Here is a 19,051-nt window from a genome sequence, read left to right as displayed (position 1 = left end):
CTCCAGATCCACCCTCACTGCAGAGTTCTCTTGGGTCACAGGAAACAGCAGAGGTAGAATCCTACACTCCAGGGAGGAAAAGGAAGATTGGTTCCACTCGCAGCAAGTCTCATCCAGGTAGAAAAGGAGAGGAGAGAAGAGAGGAGGGACAGGAGGAGGAGAAAGGAGAAGACACAGATGTTATAGGAGAGGTGGGAGATGTCATTAAAACAGCAGAAATGGATTCTAGCATAGAAAAGACTGAGCTTGTAGAGCTTGAGGAACTTCTAGAAAAAGTGACAGAGGAGCAGGCGATGGGAGACCCAGCGATCATAGTAGTGGAGGGAGAGGTCAACATAGTAGTAGAAGGAGAATCTGGCATCGAAAGGTCTGAGCTTGTAGAACATACAGAAAAAGTTAGAGAGGCGGAGGAGATAGAAGTAGAAGTGAAAATAGTAGCAGAGAGCGAGAGCAACCAAACTCCCTCTGACACAGCAGCTCTTACAGTAGAGGCCCAAGAGTCATGTGACATGGTTTGTATAGAGCCATATATAACATCACAATACCTGGAAGACAATAATCCCTCATTAAATGACCTCACAGAAATAAATCTGCCTCAAACTGAAAACCCATATCTGCTGGAATCACCTGACACTGCAAAGAAGAGAAGGAAAAGGGGTTCTACTCGTCGGAATAAAGGTAAACAAGCAGAGATAGACTTTGGGGAGAAACAAGAAGCCAAAACTGGAGACACAGAAAAATCCCTACAACTTCAGGCATCCATTGCAGTTGTGGAATCCTGGTCCTACAGCAACACAGAAGAGCTCCTGGGTAAAAAGGAAAGTGAAACGGACACTGAGTGTCTTTTGTTTGCTTCTAACACACTCGACAAACCGGATGACAGATGGAAAGAGGAAGTTGGTGAGGATATTGAACCTAGTAGTGAAGCTGTAGTTAGTTATAGCAGTGAATTGCTTCAAGATACTCTTGGAACCGAATCACTCTTGCATCTGCCCCTAGACCTTGCGTTGCAAGTTGTTCATGGATTCGCTGCTGAACCCATAACAGAGGAGTTGAAGAAAGAGGAAGAGAGGAGGCAGGAAAGTGAGCATGCCGAGGTGGAGTCCCCCACATTTCTCAGCTCTAGACAGTCATTAGATCAATCCCTTGAGTCAGACACTTTAACCAACACAGAAGAGTTTGAGTCATTCAATAACACAATAATCCTCCAAAGTGGAGAAGGTGAAGAGAAACTTGAACCTGTTGTAAATGAGTCAGAATTGCAAGATGATATTAACTCTACTGGTCCAGGCAATCAGGAAACGTTGCACCAAAGAGATGAAGATGAGAACTTTGTTGATCTGATAGTTGATGAAAACATAGTAATAGCAAATATAACTCCTTTTAGACAACCAGACCATGTAGAAAGCATTGAACCTGAACAAAGTGAGGATATGACCTGCTTTTTACAATCAACCCCCTCAGACAGCTCTTTGGGTCATGACAAAAGTGCTCAATCAGAATCCAGGAGAAGAAAGATGGGTTCAACTCGCAGGAATCCTAGAGGTAGACATGAGGAGGAAGAACATGGAGAGAGTAAGATGCGTAGATATCGTTACCTTTATGATGAGGGAGAAGAGGTCATATTGGGAAAAGAAGAAATGTTTGGCATCGAAGAGACTGAGTTTGAAATATCTATGGAGCCTAAAGATAGTGCCAGTGTAGACGAGAAAGAAGGAGAGCAGATGGAAAAGGAGAATTTCCAAACAGAGGAAGACACAGAAAACATAGGAGAGACAGGAAGGGGGTTGGAAAGGGACATGGGAACAGTGGAAGGATCTGGTGTTGAAATATCGGAAGAGTCTCTGATGTTATTGGAACCAGAGCATGGAGCAGATGAGGAGAAGAAAGGAATGGAAGAAGAACGTCTGATTGAACCCACCCCTTTTGATCAATACATCGATTCATTTGGTATTGCAGATCAATTATATAACCAAGAGAAAGGCAACATATTCACTGTAGACTCTGTCAATACAGAAACTGAGAGCAACAATGAAGCAAGCATGGCCCACAATGTTGACCCAATAGAGCCCTTCAGTGTTGGACTGGACCAATCAGGAGTCACTTTACTCAGGGAGGAAGAAGTTAGTGATTACACACTGCTTGTGAATAATTCTGAAGTGATCAAGTGCAGCCAAATAGCATATGATTGTGCTCTTACACTAGAGTCAGATGACACTTTCAGCACTGATCCCAAAATCTCTCCTAGTCAACTCATCCAAACTCCATGTATGGAAATCACTAACCCCTTTCTCAAACCATTATTACTGCAGAGTATTCAGGGAAATGAGGGTGGTGCAAATACTGACCCCAATACCACAGGGGGACTGGACACATCAGAGGTCATGTTACTCAGCGAGGAGGAAATGAGTGATCATGTGCCGCTTGTAAATGAAGTGAGTGTCAGTAGCCAAATTACATATGATGATAGAACTCTCACAACAGAGCCCTGCCAAACAGATGAGGCTTTGAGCACTGATCCCAATATCTCTGCTAGTCAACTCAACCAAACTCCATACTCGGATGAAAGCCATAACTCTTTTCCCAATTCACTCTTACTGCAGAGTGTTCAGGACCAAGGTGATAATGCAGCAAACATCAACTCCAATCAGAGTCCTTCTCCGAGCAGGAGGAGAAAGATGGGGTCGACTCGTAGGCATCCTAGAGTTGTACAAAGAGAAGAGGAGGACACAGAGGAGAAACAAGAAGTGGAAATAGAAAGCACAGAGATAGAAGACAAGAGAGAAAACACGGATGCAGTGGAAGGTTCTTGCATGGAGTTTGAAATGTTGATGGAATCTAAGGATGGAGCTGGTAATGAGAAGAATGAAGGAGCAGAGAGAAATGAGGAGACTGTCCTGACTGACCTCAGCTGTTCATTCAGTACTTCAAATCAAGAGGGAAGAAACATAGAGGCTGACAATATAGAAAGTGAGAGCCAATCAATTATAAAGGAATCAATGGCAACAAAACTCTTGCTTCTACGTGAAGTAGAGTTGACTCCGATTAGTCAAACTCTTCACAACACTTACCCTGATGTTCCTACTATAGAGTCATATGACTCCTACCTGACCGATGACACACTGAACTCAAATCCTGCCATCACTGGTTTGCAACACAAAGGAACATCATTGGAGGAAACACTTGATGAATCAAGAGGAAACACTGACTCCCCTCCAGATCCACCCTCACTGCAGAGTTCTCTTGGGTCAGAGGAAACAGCAGAGGTAGAATCCTACACTCCAGGGAGGAAAAGGAAGATTGGTTCCACTCGCAGCAAGTCTCATCCAGGTAGAAAAGGAGAGGAGAGAAGAGAGGAGGGACAGGAGGAGGAGAAAGGAGAAGACACAGATGTTATAGGAGAGGTGGGTGATGTCATTAAAACAGCAGAAATGGATTCTAGCATAGAAAAGACTGAGCTTGTAGAGCTTGAGGAACTTCTAGAAAAAGTGACAGAGGAGCAGGCGATGGGAGACCCAGCGATCATAGTAGTGGAGGGAGAGGTCAACATAGTAGTAGAAGGAGAATCTGGCATCGAAAGGTCTGAGCTTGTAGAACATACAGAAAAAGTTAGAGAGGCGGAGGAGATAGAAGTAGAAGTGAAAATAGTAGCAGAGAGCGAGAGCAACCAAACTCCCTCTGACACAGCAGCTCTTACAGTAGAGGCCCAAGAGTCATGTGACATGGTTTGTATAGAGCCATATATAACATCACAATACCTGGAAGACAATAATCCCTCATTAAATGACCTCACAGAAATAAATCTGCCTCAAACTGAAAACCCATATCTGCTGGAATCACCTGACACTGCAAAGAAGAGAAGGAAAAGGGGTTCTACTCGTCGGAATAAAGGTAAACAAGCAGAGATAGACTTTGGGGAGAAACAAGAAGCCAAAACTGGAGACACAGAAAAATCCCTACAACTTCAGGCATCCATTGCAGTTGTGGAATCCTGGTCCTACAGCAACACAGAAGAGCTCCTGGGTAAAAAGGAAAGTGAAACGGACACTGAGTGTCTTTTGTTTGCTTCTAACACACTCGACAAACCGGATGACAGATGGAAAGAGGAAGTTGGTGAGGATATTGAACCTAGTAGTGAAGCTGTAGTTAGTTATAGCAGTGAATTGCTTCAAGATACTCTTGGAACCGAATCACTCTTGCATCTGCCCCTAGACCTTGCGTTGCAAGTTGTTCATGGATTCGCTGCTGAACCCATAACAGAGGAGTTGAAGAAAGAGGAAGAGAGGAGGCAGGAAAGTGAGCATGCCGAGGTGGAGTCCCCCACATTTCTCAGCTCTAGACAGTCATTAGATCAATCCCTTGAGTCAGACACTTTAACCAACACAGAAGAGTTTGAGTCATTCAATAACACAATAATCCTCCAAAGTGGAGAAGGTGAAGAGAAACTTGAACCTGTTGTAAATGAGTCAGAATTGCAAGATGATATTAACTCTACTGGTCCAGGCAATCAGGAAACGTTGCACCAAAGAGATGAAGATGAGAACTTTGTTGATCTGACAGTTGAGGAAAACATAGTAATGGCAAATATAACTCATTTTAGACAACCAGACCATGTAGAAAGCATTGAACCTGAACAAAGTGAGGATATGACCTGCTTTTTACAATCAACCCCCTCAGACAGCTCTTTGGGTCATGACAAAAGTGCTCAATCAGAATCCAGGAGAAGAAAGATGGGTTCAACTCGCAGGAATCCTAGAGGTAGACATGAGGAGGAAGAACATGGAGAGAGTAAGATGCGTAGATATCGTTACCTTTATGATGAGGGAGAAGAGGTCATATTGGGAAAAGAAGAAATGTTTGGCATCGAAGAGACTGAGTTTGAAATATCTATGGAGCTTAAAGATAGTGCCAGTGTAGACGAGAAAGAAGGAGAGCAGATGGAAAAGGAGAATTTCCAAACAGAGGAAGACACAGAAAACATAGGAGAGACAGGAAGGGGGTTGGAAAGGGACATGGGAACAGTGGAAGGATCTGGTGTTGAAATATCGGAAGAGTCTCTGATGTTATTGGAACCAGAGCATGGAGCAGATGAGGAGAAGAAAGGAATGGAAGAAGAACGTCTGATTGAACCCACCCCTTTTGATCAATACATCGATTCATTTGGTATTGCAGATCAATTATATAACCAAGAGAAAGGCAACATATTCACTGTAGACTCTGTCAATACAGAAACTGAGAGCAACAATGAAGCAAGCATGGCCCACAATGTTGACCCAATAGAGCCCTTCAGTGTTGGACTGGACCAATCAGGAGTCACTTTACTCAGGGAGGAAGAAGTTAGTGATTACACACTGCTTGTGAATAATTCTGAAGTGATCAAGTGCAGCCAAATAGCATATGATTGTGCTCTTACACTAGAGTCAGATGACACTTTCAGCACTGATCCCAAAATCTCTCCTAGTCAACTCATCCAAACTCCATGTATGGAAATCACTAACCCCTTTCTCAAACCATTATTACCGCAGAGTATTCAGGGAAATGAGTGTGGTGCAAATACTGACCCCAATACCACAGGGGGACTGGACACATCAGAGGTCATGTTACTCAGCGAGGAGGAAATGAGTGATCATGTGCCGCTTGTAAATGAAGTGAGTGTCAGTAGCCAAATTACATATGATGATAGAACTCTCACAACAGAGCCCTGCCAAACAGATGAGGCTTTGAGCACTGATCCCAATATCTCTGCTAGTCAACTCAACCAAACTCCATACTCGGATGAAAGCCATAACTCTTTTCCCAATTCACTCTTACTGCAGAGTGTTCAGGACCAAGGTGATAACGCAGCAAACATCAACTCCAATCAGAGTCCTTCTCCGAGCAGGAGGAGAAAGATGGGGTCGACTCGTAGGCATCCTAGAGGTGTACAAAGAGAAGATGAGGACACAGAGGAGAAACAAGAAGTGGAAATAGAAAGCACAGAGATAGAAGACAAGAGAGAAAACACGGATGCAGTGGAAGGTTCTTGCATGGAGTTTGAAATGTTGATGGAATCTAAGGATGGAGCTGGTAATGAGAAGAATGAAGGAGAAGAGAGAAATGAGGAGACTGTCCTGACTGACCTCAGCTGTTCATTCAGTACTTCAAATCAAGAGGGAAGAAACATAGAGGCTGACAATATAGAAAGTGAGAGCCAATCAATTATAAATCATTCAATGACAGCAAAACTCATGCTTCTACGTCAATCAGATTTCTCTGAGATTTGGGAAACTCTTCACAACCCTGATGTTCCTAATCTTGAGTCCCACTTGACTGATGACACACTGATTTCAACAGAAAAAGTTAGAGAGGTGGAGGAGATAGAAGTTGAAGTGAATACAGTCATGGAGAGCGAGAGCAGCCAAACTGACACAGCTGCTCTTACAGTAGAGGCCCAAGAGTCAAGTGACATGGTTTGTATCGACCCTCACATCTCTGCTATTCAACATACCCAAACAGCAGACATGGAACAAGTTCTGTTAACACAAAGTAATAGCCCCAGTCTTCCTTCGAAATCATCTCTGTCTCTGAGTTCCCAATCTCACGAGGATGTTGGTGAATCCAAAGCTACAGGGAAGAGAAGAAAGATGGGCTTTACTCATCAGACACAGGGAGGACTCCACGCAGAGGATGAGAAGCAGGAGACAGGAGAAAATATAACAGAGGCAGAGGTCAGAGCGGAAACCATTGGAAATCCAGAAGTCAATGCTGTTTTGGAAAGATTTCAAGAGGAGCGCAGGGCTGAAGCTGTCAGTCTGGAGGACCAACAGGAGATACAGAGCACAGAGAAGGAGACAATACTCATAGAGGTACTTTGGCTTTCCTTACAAATGGCTTCACTTATTTTATTGAACTCATAGCATTCTTGACGTGTACAAACATCCCGCGGCTGAGTACTTGAGGATATTTGAGTATTCAACATTTTATGATAAAGAGCTGCAGTGATGTCACAACTGAAATTGTTCATATACTGTAAGTCTGAATTCGGCCCTAACATTTCAATATATGTTAAACATCTGATTTGTTACGTTTAAATGTTTTACATAGTGTGTATACCAGACAGTATATAGAATTTTGAACACACAACGATATTTCACATTTCATTTTGAAGAGATGATCAGATACTGTCCGTTGTGGGAGATTATGTTTTCTATTTGTCTAAGGTGGTTGCCTCAAGCACGGTTTTGAGTGGAAAAGGGTCTGAACCAGTGGCTCCAGCTCCACAGCCAGGCCCTGGGAATAAAAGAGGTCAAGAAAAGGCAGAGCGTGTGGAGAAGCCACCGGGTAAGTATCGAATAGCAACAGTGATGATGTACAAGTGGGATGGAAAGGTTAGTCTTGAGTAAGTAAGCCCACCAGGCAGGAATCACCTGGAATTAACTGCTGGATATGCACTGTTGAGGCCCTTTGCTCTCCACTTGTAGCCAAAGGAATAAGTCAAGTTAGGTTTGAGTGAGATCAAGAGAAGTGATATCAACTGTAATAGACCAGTATCTTTGATCCCCCTCCAGGTACCTTCGGAAGCTCTGGCTCTAGTTCAAACCCCTACAACGTGGTGATGGTTGGAAACAGCAGTGTGGGCAAAACCTCCTTCATGAGGCGTTTCCAAAGTGGAGAGTTCTGTCGGCACCACGATGCAACCATTGGTGAGTATCATCATCCGTGTTGTATGTTTGGCATCATGCCCTTTCATGTCATGCGAAGAAATGAACACACCATTGTATTACTGTACATTATTCATATTACTCATTCATGTCTGGTTTCATGTTTGTTTGTTTGTGTGCTTATCATCTGAGCAGGTATTGATACCTGTATACAGTCTGTGACAGTGGATGGCAGCCCAGTGACTCTACAGTTATGGGATACTGCAGGTCAGGAAAGGTGGGTCTCTAACCTAAGTTCATCACAATTGTTCACTATATGTAATGCATCGATACAGAATCTGTTCCTCTGTCCTAATTTGAACCCTCCATGTGTGTGTTTTATTTGTTAGTATATAATTACCTACATGTTATACTATTGTTACACTCTACTCCCCAGATTCCACAGCATCACCAGACAAGTGTTCCACAAAGCCCAGGGTCTAATGCTGATGTATGACATCACTTCCTCTCAGAGCTTCTGTGACATATGCTACTGGGTCAATTGCATTCAGGTAGGGGGCATTTAAATCATGCCTTTAATATTATAATCAAAGAACAACTATGTAACAACACAAAAAATTGTTTGCAGGATTCACAGTTCTTCCACTGGTATCTATTGTACTGTCATAACCTTTTGTATTTTGTAGGAGGGGGCTCCAGATGATGTCATCGTTATACTCCTTGGGAACAAGACTGATTGTGCTGAACTAGATCGAGAGGTTCAGACTCATGAAGGGGAGAACCTTGCAAAGGTATGTTGACGTTACTGTAACTTTAACAGCCAGAATGTGGGCGACTGGACAGTAGGATTTACAGGTGATGTGATATAAATGATTATTTTACACTTCTGTAGCTGGTGCTGAAATTGACAGTGGTAGCAAAGCAGGATTGAGATCATTCATAATAAATACAAATAATACTTGTATTGATGATACTTGCCCTCACTCTTAAAGGGGTACGACATGCTCTTTATGGAGTGTAGTGCTGCAACAGGTGACAATGTGACTCTGTCTATGGAAACTCTGGCAAGGTAAGACATGCCGACAGGTCTTCCAAGTACAGTAAAAGCTATTGTTTGTTTGTGTTGTTTGGATTTGGCTGCGTATTGTCATTATCTGCAAGGGGAAGAGGACTCTGTTCTGTGAATATTCAAACATTGATTTGGTGTGTTGTTGCTTCAAGGATGCTAAAGCAGCTGGGTGAGCAGACAAGACAAGAAGAGGGAAGCTTGGTGTTGCAGAAAGAACCGCCAATGAAGAAATCAGGCTGCTGCTGATCATGGTGGAGAAGATTGGTACATGTCATAATCTGCAGCACATACACGCACGCACGTACGCACGTACGCACACACACATGCATTTGTGCCCTATAGCCCCTTATGATAGTATTTTTATTTCTAAATGTTCTATATGTAATATAGCAGATGTAAATGGTAAAAACATTTGTCAGTGCATGCCAAAGCATATACTGTAGTGGTAGTAATGTAACGCTTGAGATGATTCTCCCTTTTCTACTTCTTTCAAACACTGTTTGTGGGGGAAAAATATATTTATTAGATTATGAAGAGATATATATTCATAGCAACATTATTTATTTACAGTAGATAGTGTCATATTACAATTTATTATTGGGTTTCTTTTTGCTTGAAAACATCCACCTATGCAGTTTATACAAGCCTAATAAATACATAATACATTCAATTGCCTCCATAATTCCAGTCATATTGACAGAAAATATTACAAATTATTTCTTTAACTATTACTGTGAGTTCCAGGAGCTGCCACGCTCGTCCGATCCGTCGATCTTATTGACTCACTGCTATTATCACATTGTACCTAATCTGTATGGACTAGAAGAGACTAGAAGTCAGAGACGTTCAGAGTGTGATTGCATCGATTGTTGTGTTGCTTCATGGGTTCCAGAGCAACAGTATGGCTAGCACCAACAGGCTGAGGAACACAGCAAATGCTATGAAGAAGACTTCTGCTGCCCACTGGCCATGCTGCACACCTGTCACCACCATGGGGCGCTCTGAAGGGATCAGGTTGGTCAGGTTCAACATGTAGCCCAGCGTCCAGTTGATGTCTGTATCTGCCACCTGATAGACAGTGATGTATATATAAACATAAACTCAGCAAAAAAGAAACGTCCCTTTTTCAGGACCCTGTGTTTCAAAGATCATTTGTAAAATTCCAAATAACTTCACAGATCGTTATTGTAAAGGGTTTAAACACTGCTTGTTCAATGAACCAGAAACAAGTAATAAACATGCACCTGTGGAATGGTCGTTAAGACACTAACAGACGGTAGGCAATTAAGGTCACAGTTATGAAAACTTAGGACACTAAAGAGGTCTTTCTACTGACTCCCAGGGTCCCTGCCCATTTGCATGAACATGCCTTAGGCATGCTGCAAGGAGGCATGAGGACTGCAGATGTGGCCAGGGCAATAAATTGCAATGTCCATACTGTGAGACGCCTAAGATAGCGCTACGGGGAAACAGGACGGACAGCTGATCGTCCTCGCGGTGGCAGACCACGTGTAACAACACCTGCACAGGAACGGTACATCCGAACATCACACCTGCGGGACAGGTACAGGATGGCAACAACAACTGCCCGAGTTTCACCAGGAATGCACAATCCCTCCATCAGTGCTCAGACTGTCTGCAATAGGCCGAGAGAGGCTGGACTGAGGACTTGTAGGCCCGTTGTAAGGCAGGTCCTCACCAGACATCACCGGCAACAACGTCGCCTATGGGCACAAACCCAACGTTGCTGGACCAGACAGGACTGGAAAAAAGTGCTCTTCTCTGAAGAGTCATGGTTTTGTCTCAACAGCGGTGATGGTCGGATTCACGTTTATCATAGAAGGAATGAGCGTTACACCGAGGCCTGTACTCTGGAGCGGGATCGATATAGAGGTGGAGGGTCCGTCATGGTCTGGGGCGGTGTGTCACAGCATCATCGGACTGATCTTGTTGTCATTGCAGGCAATCTCAACACTGTGCATTACAGGGAAGACATCCTCCCTCATGTGGTACCCTTCCTGGAGGCTCATCCTGACATGACCCTCCAGCATGACAATGCCACCAGCCATACTGCTCGTTCTGTGCGTGATTTCCTGCAAGACAGGAATGTCAGTGTTCTGCCATGGTCAGTGAAGAGCCCGGATCTCAATCTCATTGAGCACGTCTGGGACCTGTTGGATCGGAGGGTGAGGGCTAGGGCCATTCCTCCCAGAAATGACCGGGAACTTGCATGTGCCTTGGTGGAAGAGTGGGGTAACATCTCACAGCAAGAACTGGCAAATCTGGTGCAGTCCATGAGGAGGAGATGCACTGCAGTACTTAATGCAGATGGTGGCCACACCAGATACTGACTGTTACTATTTTAACCCCCCCTTTTGTTCAGGGACACATTATTCCATTTCTGTTTGTCACATGTCTGTGGAACTTGTTCAGTTTATGTCTCAGTTGTTGAATCTTGTTATGTTCATACAAATATTTACACGTGTTAAGTTTGCTGAAAATAAACGCAGTTGACAGTGAGAGGACGTTTATTTTTTTGCTCAGTTTATATGCATGTACAGTCGTGGCTAAAAGTTTTGAGAATGACACAAATATTCATTTCCACAAAGTTTGCTGCTTCAGTGTCTTTAGATATTTTTGTCAGATGTTACTATGGAATACTGAAGTATAATTATAAGCATTGCATAAGTGTCAAAGGCTTGTATTGACAATTACATGAAGTTGATGCAAAGAGTCAATATTTGCAGTGTTGACCCTTCTTTTTCAAGACCTCTGCAATACGCCCTGGCACGCTGTCAATTAATTTCTGGGCCACATCCCAACTGATGGCAGCCCATTCTTGCATAATGAATGCTTGGAGTTTGTCAGAATTTGTGGGTTTTTGTTCGTCCATCCGCCTCTTGAGGATTGACCACAAGTTCTCAATGGGATTAAGGTCTGGGGAGTTTCCTGGCCATGGACCCAAAATATCAATGTTTTGTTCCCCGAGCCACTTAGTTATCACTTTTGCCTTATGGCAAGGTGCTCCATCATGCTGGAAAAGGCATTGTTCGTCATCAAACTGTTCCTGGATGGTTGGGAGAAGTTGCTCTCTGAGGATGTGTTGTTACCATTCAATATTCATGGCTGTGTTCTTAGGCAAAATTGTGAGTGAGCCCACTCCCTTGGCTGAGAAGCAACCCCACACATTAATGGTCTCAGGATGCTTTACTGTTGGCATGACTAAGGACTGATGGTAGTGCTCACCTTGTCTTCTCTGGACAAGCTTTTTTACGGATGCCCCAAACAATCGGAAAGGGGATTCATCAGAGAAAATGACTTTACCCCAGTCCTCATCAGTCCAATCCCTGTACCTTTTGCAGAATATCAGTCTGTCCCTGATGTTTATCCTGGAGAGAAGTGGCTTCTTTGCTGCTCTTCTTAACACGAGGCCATCCTCCAAAAGTATTCGCTTCACTGTGCGTGCAGATGCAGTCACACCTGCCTGCTGCCATTCCTGAGCAAGCTCTGTACTGGTGGTGCCTCAATCCCGCAGCTGAATCAACTTTGGGTTGGGCGCCCTGAAGCCTTCTTCACAACAATTGAACCGCTCTCCTTGAAGTTCTTGATGATCCGATAAATGGTCGATTTAGGTGCAATCTTACTGGCAGCAATATCCTTGCCGGTGAAGCCCTTTTTGTGCAAAGAAATGATGACGGCACGTGTTTCCTTGCAGGTAACCATGGTTGACAGAGGAAGAACAATGATTCCAAGCACCACCCTCCTTTTGAAGCTTGCAGTCTGTTATTCGAACTCAATCAGCATGACAGAGTGATCTCCAGCCCTGTCCTTGTCAACACTCACACCTGTGTTAACGAGAGAATCACTGACATGATGTCAGCTGGTCCTTTTGTGGCAGGGCTGAAATGCAGTGGAAATATTTTGGGGGAATTCAGTTCGTTTGCATGGCAAAGAGGGACTTTGTAATTAATTGCAATTCATCTGATCACTCTTCATAACATTCTGGAGTATATGCAAATTGCCATCATGCAAACTGAGGCAGCAGACTTAAATTCATATTTGTGTCATTCTCAAAACTTTTGCCCACGACTTTATATGATAGACACACAGCTTCATTAAGGCAGCACAGCTATTCACATTGACTGCCATACAAGAACATTCCTTTTTTCATGATTTCTGTGGTAAAATGTCTTTCATTCTGTGTCCTGAAGCAAAATCTTTCATATTGGATGTTGATGTTTTACATATGTCAATACATAAGTGCATAGTTAAGCACACACCTGTCTCTGGAAGTATATATTTCCCCAGGTCTGGTTGAACTTGTAGCCGTCTAGTAGTACTGTCATTATGTAGTTTGCTGAGGCACAGTAATCACGAAGGTACTTGTCCTTTTCACTATACTCTGTCTTGAGCTGCCAAAATAATTGATATTATCACAAACAAAGTTGTAGTAACATTGGGGCCGATTCTGACCCGAGGTAAGTGGTGTACATGGACGTGAAAGAAACGCACACCTGTTTAGGTGAGGTGCTGGCTTGCGGAGGAAAACATATGGAAAAGAAAAGGAGAACCACACACTCTAGGAGCTCAGATGCAATAATTGAATAACCTAATAACCAACGTTTCAACAGACAAGCTGTCTTCATCAGTGGCGTAAATGGAACATAATTCCCTTTTTATGCACTTTTCTCTCTATGTGTATTCTGACCTTGAACTTAAGCGTGAGAATAGCATGCTATTTACCCCCTATTTGTTGGGGGTGGCGATTAAATAAATGAAGGTGTGTAGACAGATATGCTGTATTCTGACCTTGACTTATTTCCCTAATAGTTCCACCACCTTTACGTGTGAGGAAAGTCTACCTACCGGTCCCAAGTGGAAAAAGCATCAAATTAATTTTTCAGATATAAATAAAACCATTCTCCATGCACTGTAATTTACAACTTGATAAGAGCTACAGTAGGTAAATTATTAATCTGTTTGGATAAATGCATTGTAAATATAAATGACACTTGTTTTAGATCTATTCAAGTTTATGAAATGCTGTGCCATTATGCAGTATTTAAATTACAAGGCTTTTTTGCTTGCAGAGATGGGCCCTCTCAAATGTTCTAACTACAGGCTACCTTAATATTCTCTGTCACCACCGTTGTGATGACACAACATTAGTAGGCTTGATTGCCAACAACAACGAGATGCCGCTCGGTTTTAGGAAGTGTACTGGTAATGTGGAAGGTCAGCAGAGGTCTCTATATCTCACCGAGTCCCAGGTCCTTTTACAGAATGTGTCTATAGTTGTGGTAGCCTGAGCCAGAGAGGACTGAGGAGCCAGACCAAGGAAGTCAAAGGTGTAATAGTATGTTGAGAAAGCCTAGGGAGAAGGAACAGTATGATGGTGACAATATATACTGTACAAAGTTCAGACATGTTTCAAATTGGAGTGTTTGATTGAGCCTGCCTGGAGTGCCAGTTGAGTGGGCTTTGCGTAGATATAGGATGAACACTCACAAAGAAGTCGCCACTGACTGGGGGCTGGTATACCCCGTTGAAGCCACAGTCAGGAGCCAGGGAGCAGTCAGTCAGGTTCATGATGTTCTTCATCTGGTTGAGACACCGCAGTGGCTCACTGGTCCCTGTGAAGGTGACCTCTGAGGCCGGGTCAAAGGTCACGGGTCTGGCAACGCAGGGGGAGTCATAGAGGTCACCCAGAGTCAGGGTTAGGTTGTAGCCCAGGTGGTAGCAGGGGTGCTTGACAGGGCGGGTAGACCCACTCATCTAAGAGAGGAGGAAGTTTGCTTGAATCAAAAGAAAAACAGCCCTTTAAACAGCCATAAAATGATTCTGACTCAACTGAGAAGCATTCAGTCAAACAGATTTTGGGTAATTAGATTGGCCCAAAGATATTTATGATGTGCTTTAAAGCTGGAATCCATAGCGGTGAAACTGCCACGTCTGTTTGCGATAACAACAAAGTGGCTACTTTAAACAACGAACATTGTTTTTCCCCCTCGGACACCATTGCACGTGCAATAAAACAGCAGAGTATGTACTATGATTATTTTTACCACGATGCAGGATGCTCCTCTGACCAGTTACAATTTTTTTACATCTAAAAACAATAATAAATGCACCTGAGGCATCCAGTGGCGCTGTTTCAACTTATGCAGATCTTAGCTTTAAAGAAGGCCTGGGTAAGGCCAAAACACTACTGCCTGTTTACACGTTTCTATTCCTGAAAACTGGTTTTATATCGACATGTAGGGGAAGTTTACCTGGCATTTTTACAGTACCCAAAACCATTCTGCAATTTCTTTGAGTCATATCTAACAGGTGACCAGACAACTACTCACAGTACCTTCAGTAGATGAACCCGTAGCTTCCTCATGGCCTGTTCCTTGCCATAGCACAGGTAGCTGTGTGTGTACACCTCATATTGGTAACCATAGAGCTTGGGTCCCAGGGCGGAGGCAGGGTCCTGTACAGGCTGGCTGGGGGTAAAGGATATCTGGGAAGAAGAACCTCCCATGTCCAGGGCGCCCCAGATCTTCCTTCCTTTAGGGCTCACCCATTCTCCCTCAAAGGTGTGCTGCTCAGGAGAAGTACAAATACTGTATGTTAGCTATAATGTTAAACTGCAAAGACCTGCAATTCACCATTATAACAAGCTTTTACAGTGCTTATAAATGGTACTACTACTGTTCATCCACAAACCTCTGTTAATTTTGCCTAAACAAGGTTGACACCATTCGGGAGTGTGTGTGTGGGTGCGTGTGCGCGTTCCCTATATTTGTATTCATATTTTTTATTGATCCCCATTAGCCAAAGCAGCAGCTACTCTTCCTGGGGTCCAGCGAAATTAAGGCAGTTTAATGTTAATGTTAAAAACATTACAATACAGTCACAGATTTCACAACACACTGTGTGCCCTAAGGCCCCTACTCCACCACTACCACATATCTACAGTACTAAATCCATGTGTATGTATAGTGCGTATGTTATCGTGTGTGAGTGTGTATGCATGTGTCTGTGCCAATGCTTGTGTTCCTTCACAGTCCCTGCTGTTCCATAAGGTGTTTTTTTAATCTGTTTTTTAAATCAAATTTTACTGTTTGTGTCAGTTACTTGATGTGGAATAGAGTTCCATGTAGTCATGGCTCTATGTGGTACTGTGTGCCTCCCATAGTCTGTTCTGTACTTGGGGACTGTGAAGAGACCTCTTGTGGCATGTCTTGTGGGCTATGTATGGGTGGCCAAGCTATGTGCAAGTAGTTTAGACAGACAGCTTGGTGCATTCAACATGTCAATACCTCTCATACACACCTTGATGAAGCTCTCTTGTAGATAGTTGATGGTGATCCATCCGTAAGCCCCTTCCTCCATCCCAGATAGGATCCGTGCCCCCCGGAAGTCAAAGGGATACCCCTGGATCACCTTGGTTACCTGCTCCAACACCTGATAAGACTGGGTGTGATTCTGTAGCCTGAGGAGAGGAAAATATTCAACCACTTACCGGACAATGAAAGTAGATTTCATAAATGCTACTTTATTATTAAAACCAAGTTCTGCAGCCTGAAAGAGCATACATCACCCAGTCATAATGTACAGGAGGTTAAATACATTCCAAAAGCTTTGTGGTTCCAGGTAGAGCCCTCTGTGGAAAGGGTTTTACATGGAACCCAAAAGGGATCTTCCTGGAACCAAAATGGTTCTTCAAAAAGGGTCTCCTATGGGGACAGCCGAAGAACCGTTATAGGTTCTAGATAGCACCTTTTTATTCTTAGAGTGTAGTCACCACAGATTAGTGGGAGGTTTTCCTTGCACATTCATTCATAAAGTCGTAGTATTGGGATGAGGTAAAGGAAAATGATTACACCTATCAAGATAACACCGCGCAGTCTTGACTTACTGCAAGAGTCGCATGCCAGCGGTAGCACCAAGGTACACAGGAGTTTCCCTCTGCTGGTTTGCAGGGACGGCTGCCAGTGCACTTTCCAGGCACTTCCTCAGACTGAGCCCTGCACCAGGTGGGTCCTTGGCATAGCTAGAGATGCCATCTCCTACGGACAAGCAGGGGACAGGGGTGTGAGTCAATGGTATATTTTTTATGTGACAACCATTACTGGGTGGTACTGGGTGATTTGTCTTGGCCCTTGCGATCAAGCTGCCATGAAAATAGGTGTAAGATGACTTAAGGGCATATTCTAACTTCTACCTTCTAGGGGCAAATCCTAACTACTCTCCCATTGACATCAATTTTGATTGACAAATTCCGGTAACTTTCCCAAAATCCCAGATGAGGAACTCCAGGTTGGAGTCTGCCCCTGCACCTTATTCCCTCTACATTCCAAAACCTGGGAATTTTGGCAAAGTTACTGGAATTTTTAAACCTTAACGTCATTGCATGACTAAGTGAAGATTCGCCTTACGTAGAAGTTAGTATTCACCCCTAAGAGATCAAATAATAGAGTAGTAATAATGTTTCACTGACAGCACTCAGCACTGACCGTCAACATCACAGACCAGCATCTGTGACACCACCCCAGTGTTGTTTTCTTTGTTGCCAGGCCAACGGTACATGTAGAGAGAAGTGTGTGTGGATCCAGCATCGAACACCATCCCATACTGAAGGACACACAGAGACAAATAAGTCAAATACCAACAGAGAGAGAGAAACTAAGAGTACTTCGTCCTTACTGGGACAATCTAATGAATATACATTTTTGATAACGTCCCATATTAATGTTGGGAAATTTTTGAGTACCTCCTTTCCCATTTTATTGTTGAATATTGTCCCATATTGGGAGCTTGACAGGGGCCCTGTTGCAACCTGTGAGGTATGTGCTTTGTGAAGTCACATTGATGTCTGGGAAATGATGAAGGAAATGTGATATCCAAACGGGTCAAGGGTGGAATTAGGAGGGAACGCGTTGGAACGGCGTTCCCAAAGTCAAATGATTTCAACATGAAAAACGTCGATTTTTAAGGTGGATTTTAGGATTTTACATGGTTGAGTTCCCAGAGTGAATATTCCCCAATTACTGTAGTTACAACCCAGGTAACAGTTTTTCTTCATCACCTGCATGCGATGGGGGAGATCCACCAAGTGGTGCTGAACTAATGTGAGGATTAGAGCGATGATGCCCACGCATCCCATCACTACCACCACTGCAGCCAGCGCAACCTGTTTCCCCATTGACATCTTCATTCCAAACACACCTGTAAGCCCACTCTCCTGGACACACACACACACACACACAGACACACACACACACACACACACACACACACACACACACACACACACACACACACACACACACACACACACACACACACAGAGTAAATTACACTTTGGTCTTGTTTTTATGGCACCATCGCGAAAGAGATCTGTTTTACCAGGGACATCTTCATTCCAAACACACGTAAGCCCACTCTCCCGGACAAACATACACACACATGGCAAATTTGTTGAGAACTAATCAACTGTCTCTCTAAAATCAATCCTTTGATTATAAAAACAAATTACACTGGAGTTTTTTTTCATGCCATCAGTGTGAAATATTACATTGTCATCGATCTTCATTCATAAATATAACATTATTTATAACATTATAACAGTACTAGTTTCTATAAATAGGCACAATGTACACAGTCTATCCCAAAATAATGTATATCTTATCTGATGTATCTGCTTTATTTTATCAGATTCTTATCAGGCTCGTTACAGAGTTGGCAAGGACAATATATATATATATTCTGATTCAGATTTTACCAAAGCAATTGTGAGTTTAATGTATTTATGCCACTTGTCTCCTATGCCACTGTCTCCTCTGCTCCAAAGGTGTAAAGAACTGACAAAGACTATTGTACATTATGTGATCTTAAAATGCTGTCTGTTCATCCAAAATGTACATATCGCTTAACAGTATAGTTTTATAAAGATGTTAACATGAGAGAATTTTGCCTAACGTATTGAACAGATAATGCTGCCTTTGAAATAACCATGAAAGACAAATAGGAGCAGTGACTGACTAGTAGTCAACCATTAACAGAGAAAGCCCCTGAACTCTTCTATTAAAACATGAGATGACGACAGGAGTTTTCCACTTGATCGTCCATGGTCCAACATGGTCAAAACAACTGGACTTACCGTCACAGAAGTTTCTTCTCTGTGATCTCTTCTCTCTGACCCCCAGGTCAAATTTGAAACAGATGCGTTACCTTATAAATGTTTTGCAAGATCTTACACTGACCAGAGTATAGGCGTTCTCCCCCTTTCTCTTGTGCTCTCACTGACTATCACTTACGCACTCTCTCTGTCTCTCTCACTCACCCTCTCTCT

At 43.2% G+C, this 19,051-nt stretch overlaps 3 protein-coding genes across 7 annotated transcripts in view; 2 read left to right on the top strand and 1 right to left on the bottom strand.

Annotated features, from left to right (window-relative positions):
- The window catches only part of LOC139412662 (uncharacterized), a 10,021-nt gene extending 9,900 nt beyond the window's left edge, over positions 1–121 (top strand). Inside the window, exon 3 of the mRNA XM_071159327.1 lies at positions 24–121. Coding sequence (XP_071015428.1) covers positions 24–121 — 98 coding nt within the window. The remainder of the gene's footprint in view (positions 1–23) is intronic.
- Positions 54–9,822, top strand: LOC139413686 (uncharacterized). 4 transcript variants are annotated; one of them, XM_071161352.1, is made up of 9 exons: positions 54–6,845; positions 7,200–7,320; positions 7,548–7,682; positions 7,836–7,917; positions 8,077–8,191; positions 8,327–8,431; positions 8,633–8,709; positions 8,862–8,960; positions 9,602–9,822. In XM_071161352.1, exons 1-8 carry the CDS (start codon positions 219–221, stop codon positions 8,953–8,955), a joined length of 7,356 nt encoding a protein of 2,451 aa, XP_071017453.1. In that variant the 5' UTR covers positions 54–218; the 3' UTR covers positions 8,956–8,960; positions 9,602–9,822. The 4 variants fall into 4 exon arrangements, 3 of the variants coding, with proteins under 3 accessions (XP_071017453.1, XP_071017452.1, XP_071017454.1); XR_011634822.1 differs by lacking the exon at positions 8,633–8,709; XM_071161351.1 differs by lacking the exon at positions 9,602–9,822 and having other exon boundaries at positions 8,862–9,378.
- LOC139413687 (ectonucleoside triphosphate diphosphohydrolase 8) lies at positions 9,209–19,051 on the bottom strand. 2 transcript variants are annotated; one of them, XM_071161354.1, is made up of 10 exons: positions 18,860–19,051; positions 17,786–17,941; positions 17,214–17,331; positions 16,616–16,766; positions 16,030–16,189; positions 15,065–15,295; positions 14,218–14,484; positions 13,970–14,080; positions 12,990–13,121; positions 9,209–9,777 (listed from the first exon to the last, which is right to left on the bottom strand). In XM_071161354.1, the coding sequence occupies exons 2-10, from the start codon at positions 17,912–17,914 to the stop codon at positions 9,589–9,591; spliced, it is 1,488 nt and encodes a 495-aa protein (XP_071017455.1). In that variant the 5' UTR covers positions 17,915–17,941; positions 18,860–19,051; the 3' UTR covers positions 9,209–9,588. The 2 variants fall into 2 exon arrangements, with proteins under 2 accessions (XP_071017455.1, XP_071017457.1); XM_071161356.1 differs by having other exon boundaries at positions 18,963–19,005.

Source organism: Oncorhynchus clarkii, chromosome 7, assembly GCF_045791955.1.
Source record: "Oncorhynchus clarkii lewisi isolate Uvic-CL-2024 chromosome 7, UVic_Ocla_1.0, whole genome shotgun sequence".
Taxonomy (NCBI): Eukaryota; Metazoa; Chordata; class Actinopteri; order Salmoniformes; family Salmonidae; genus Oncorhynchus; species Oncorhynchus clarkii.
Note: the sequence above shows the minus strand (reverse complement) of the source record. Positions and strands in the feature narration are given on the sequence as shown.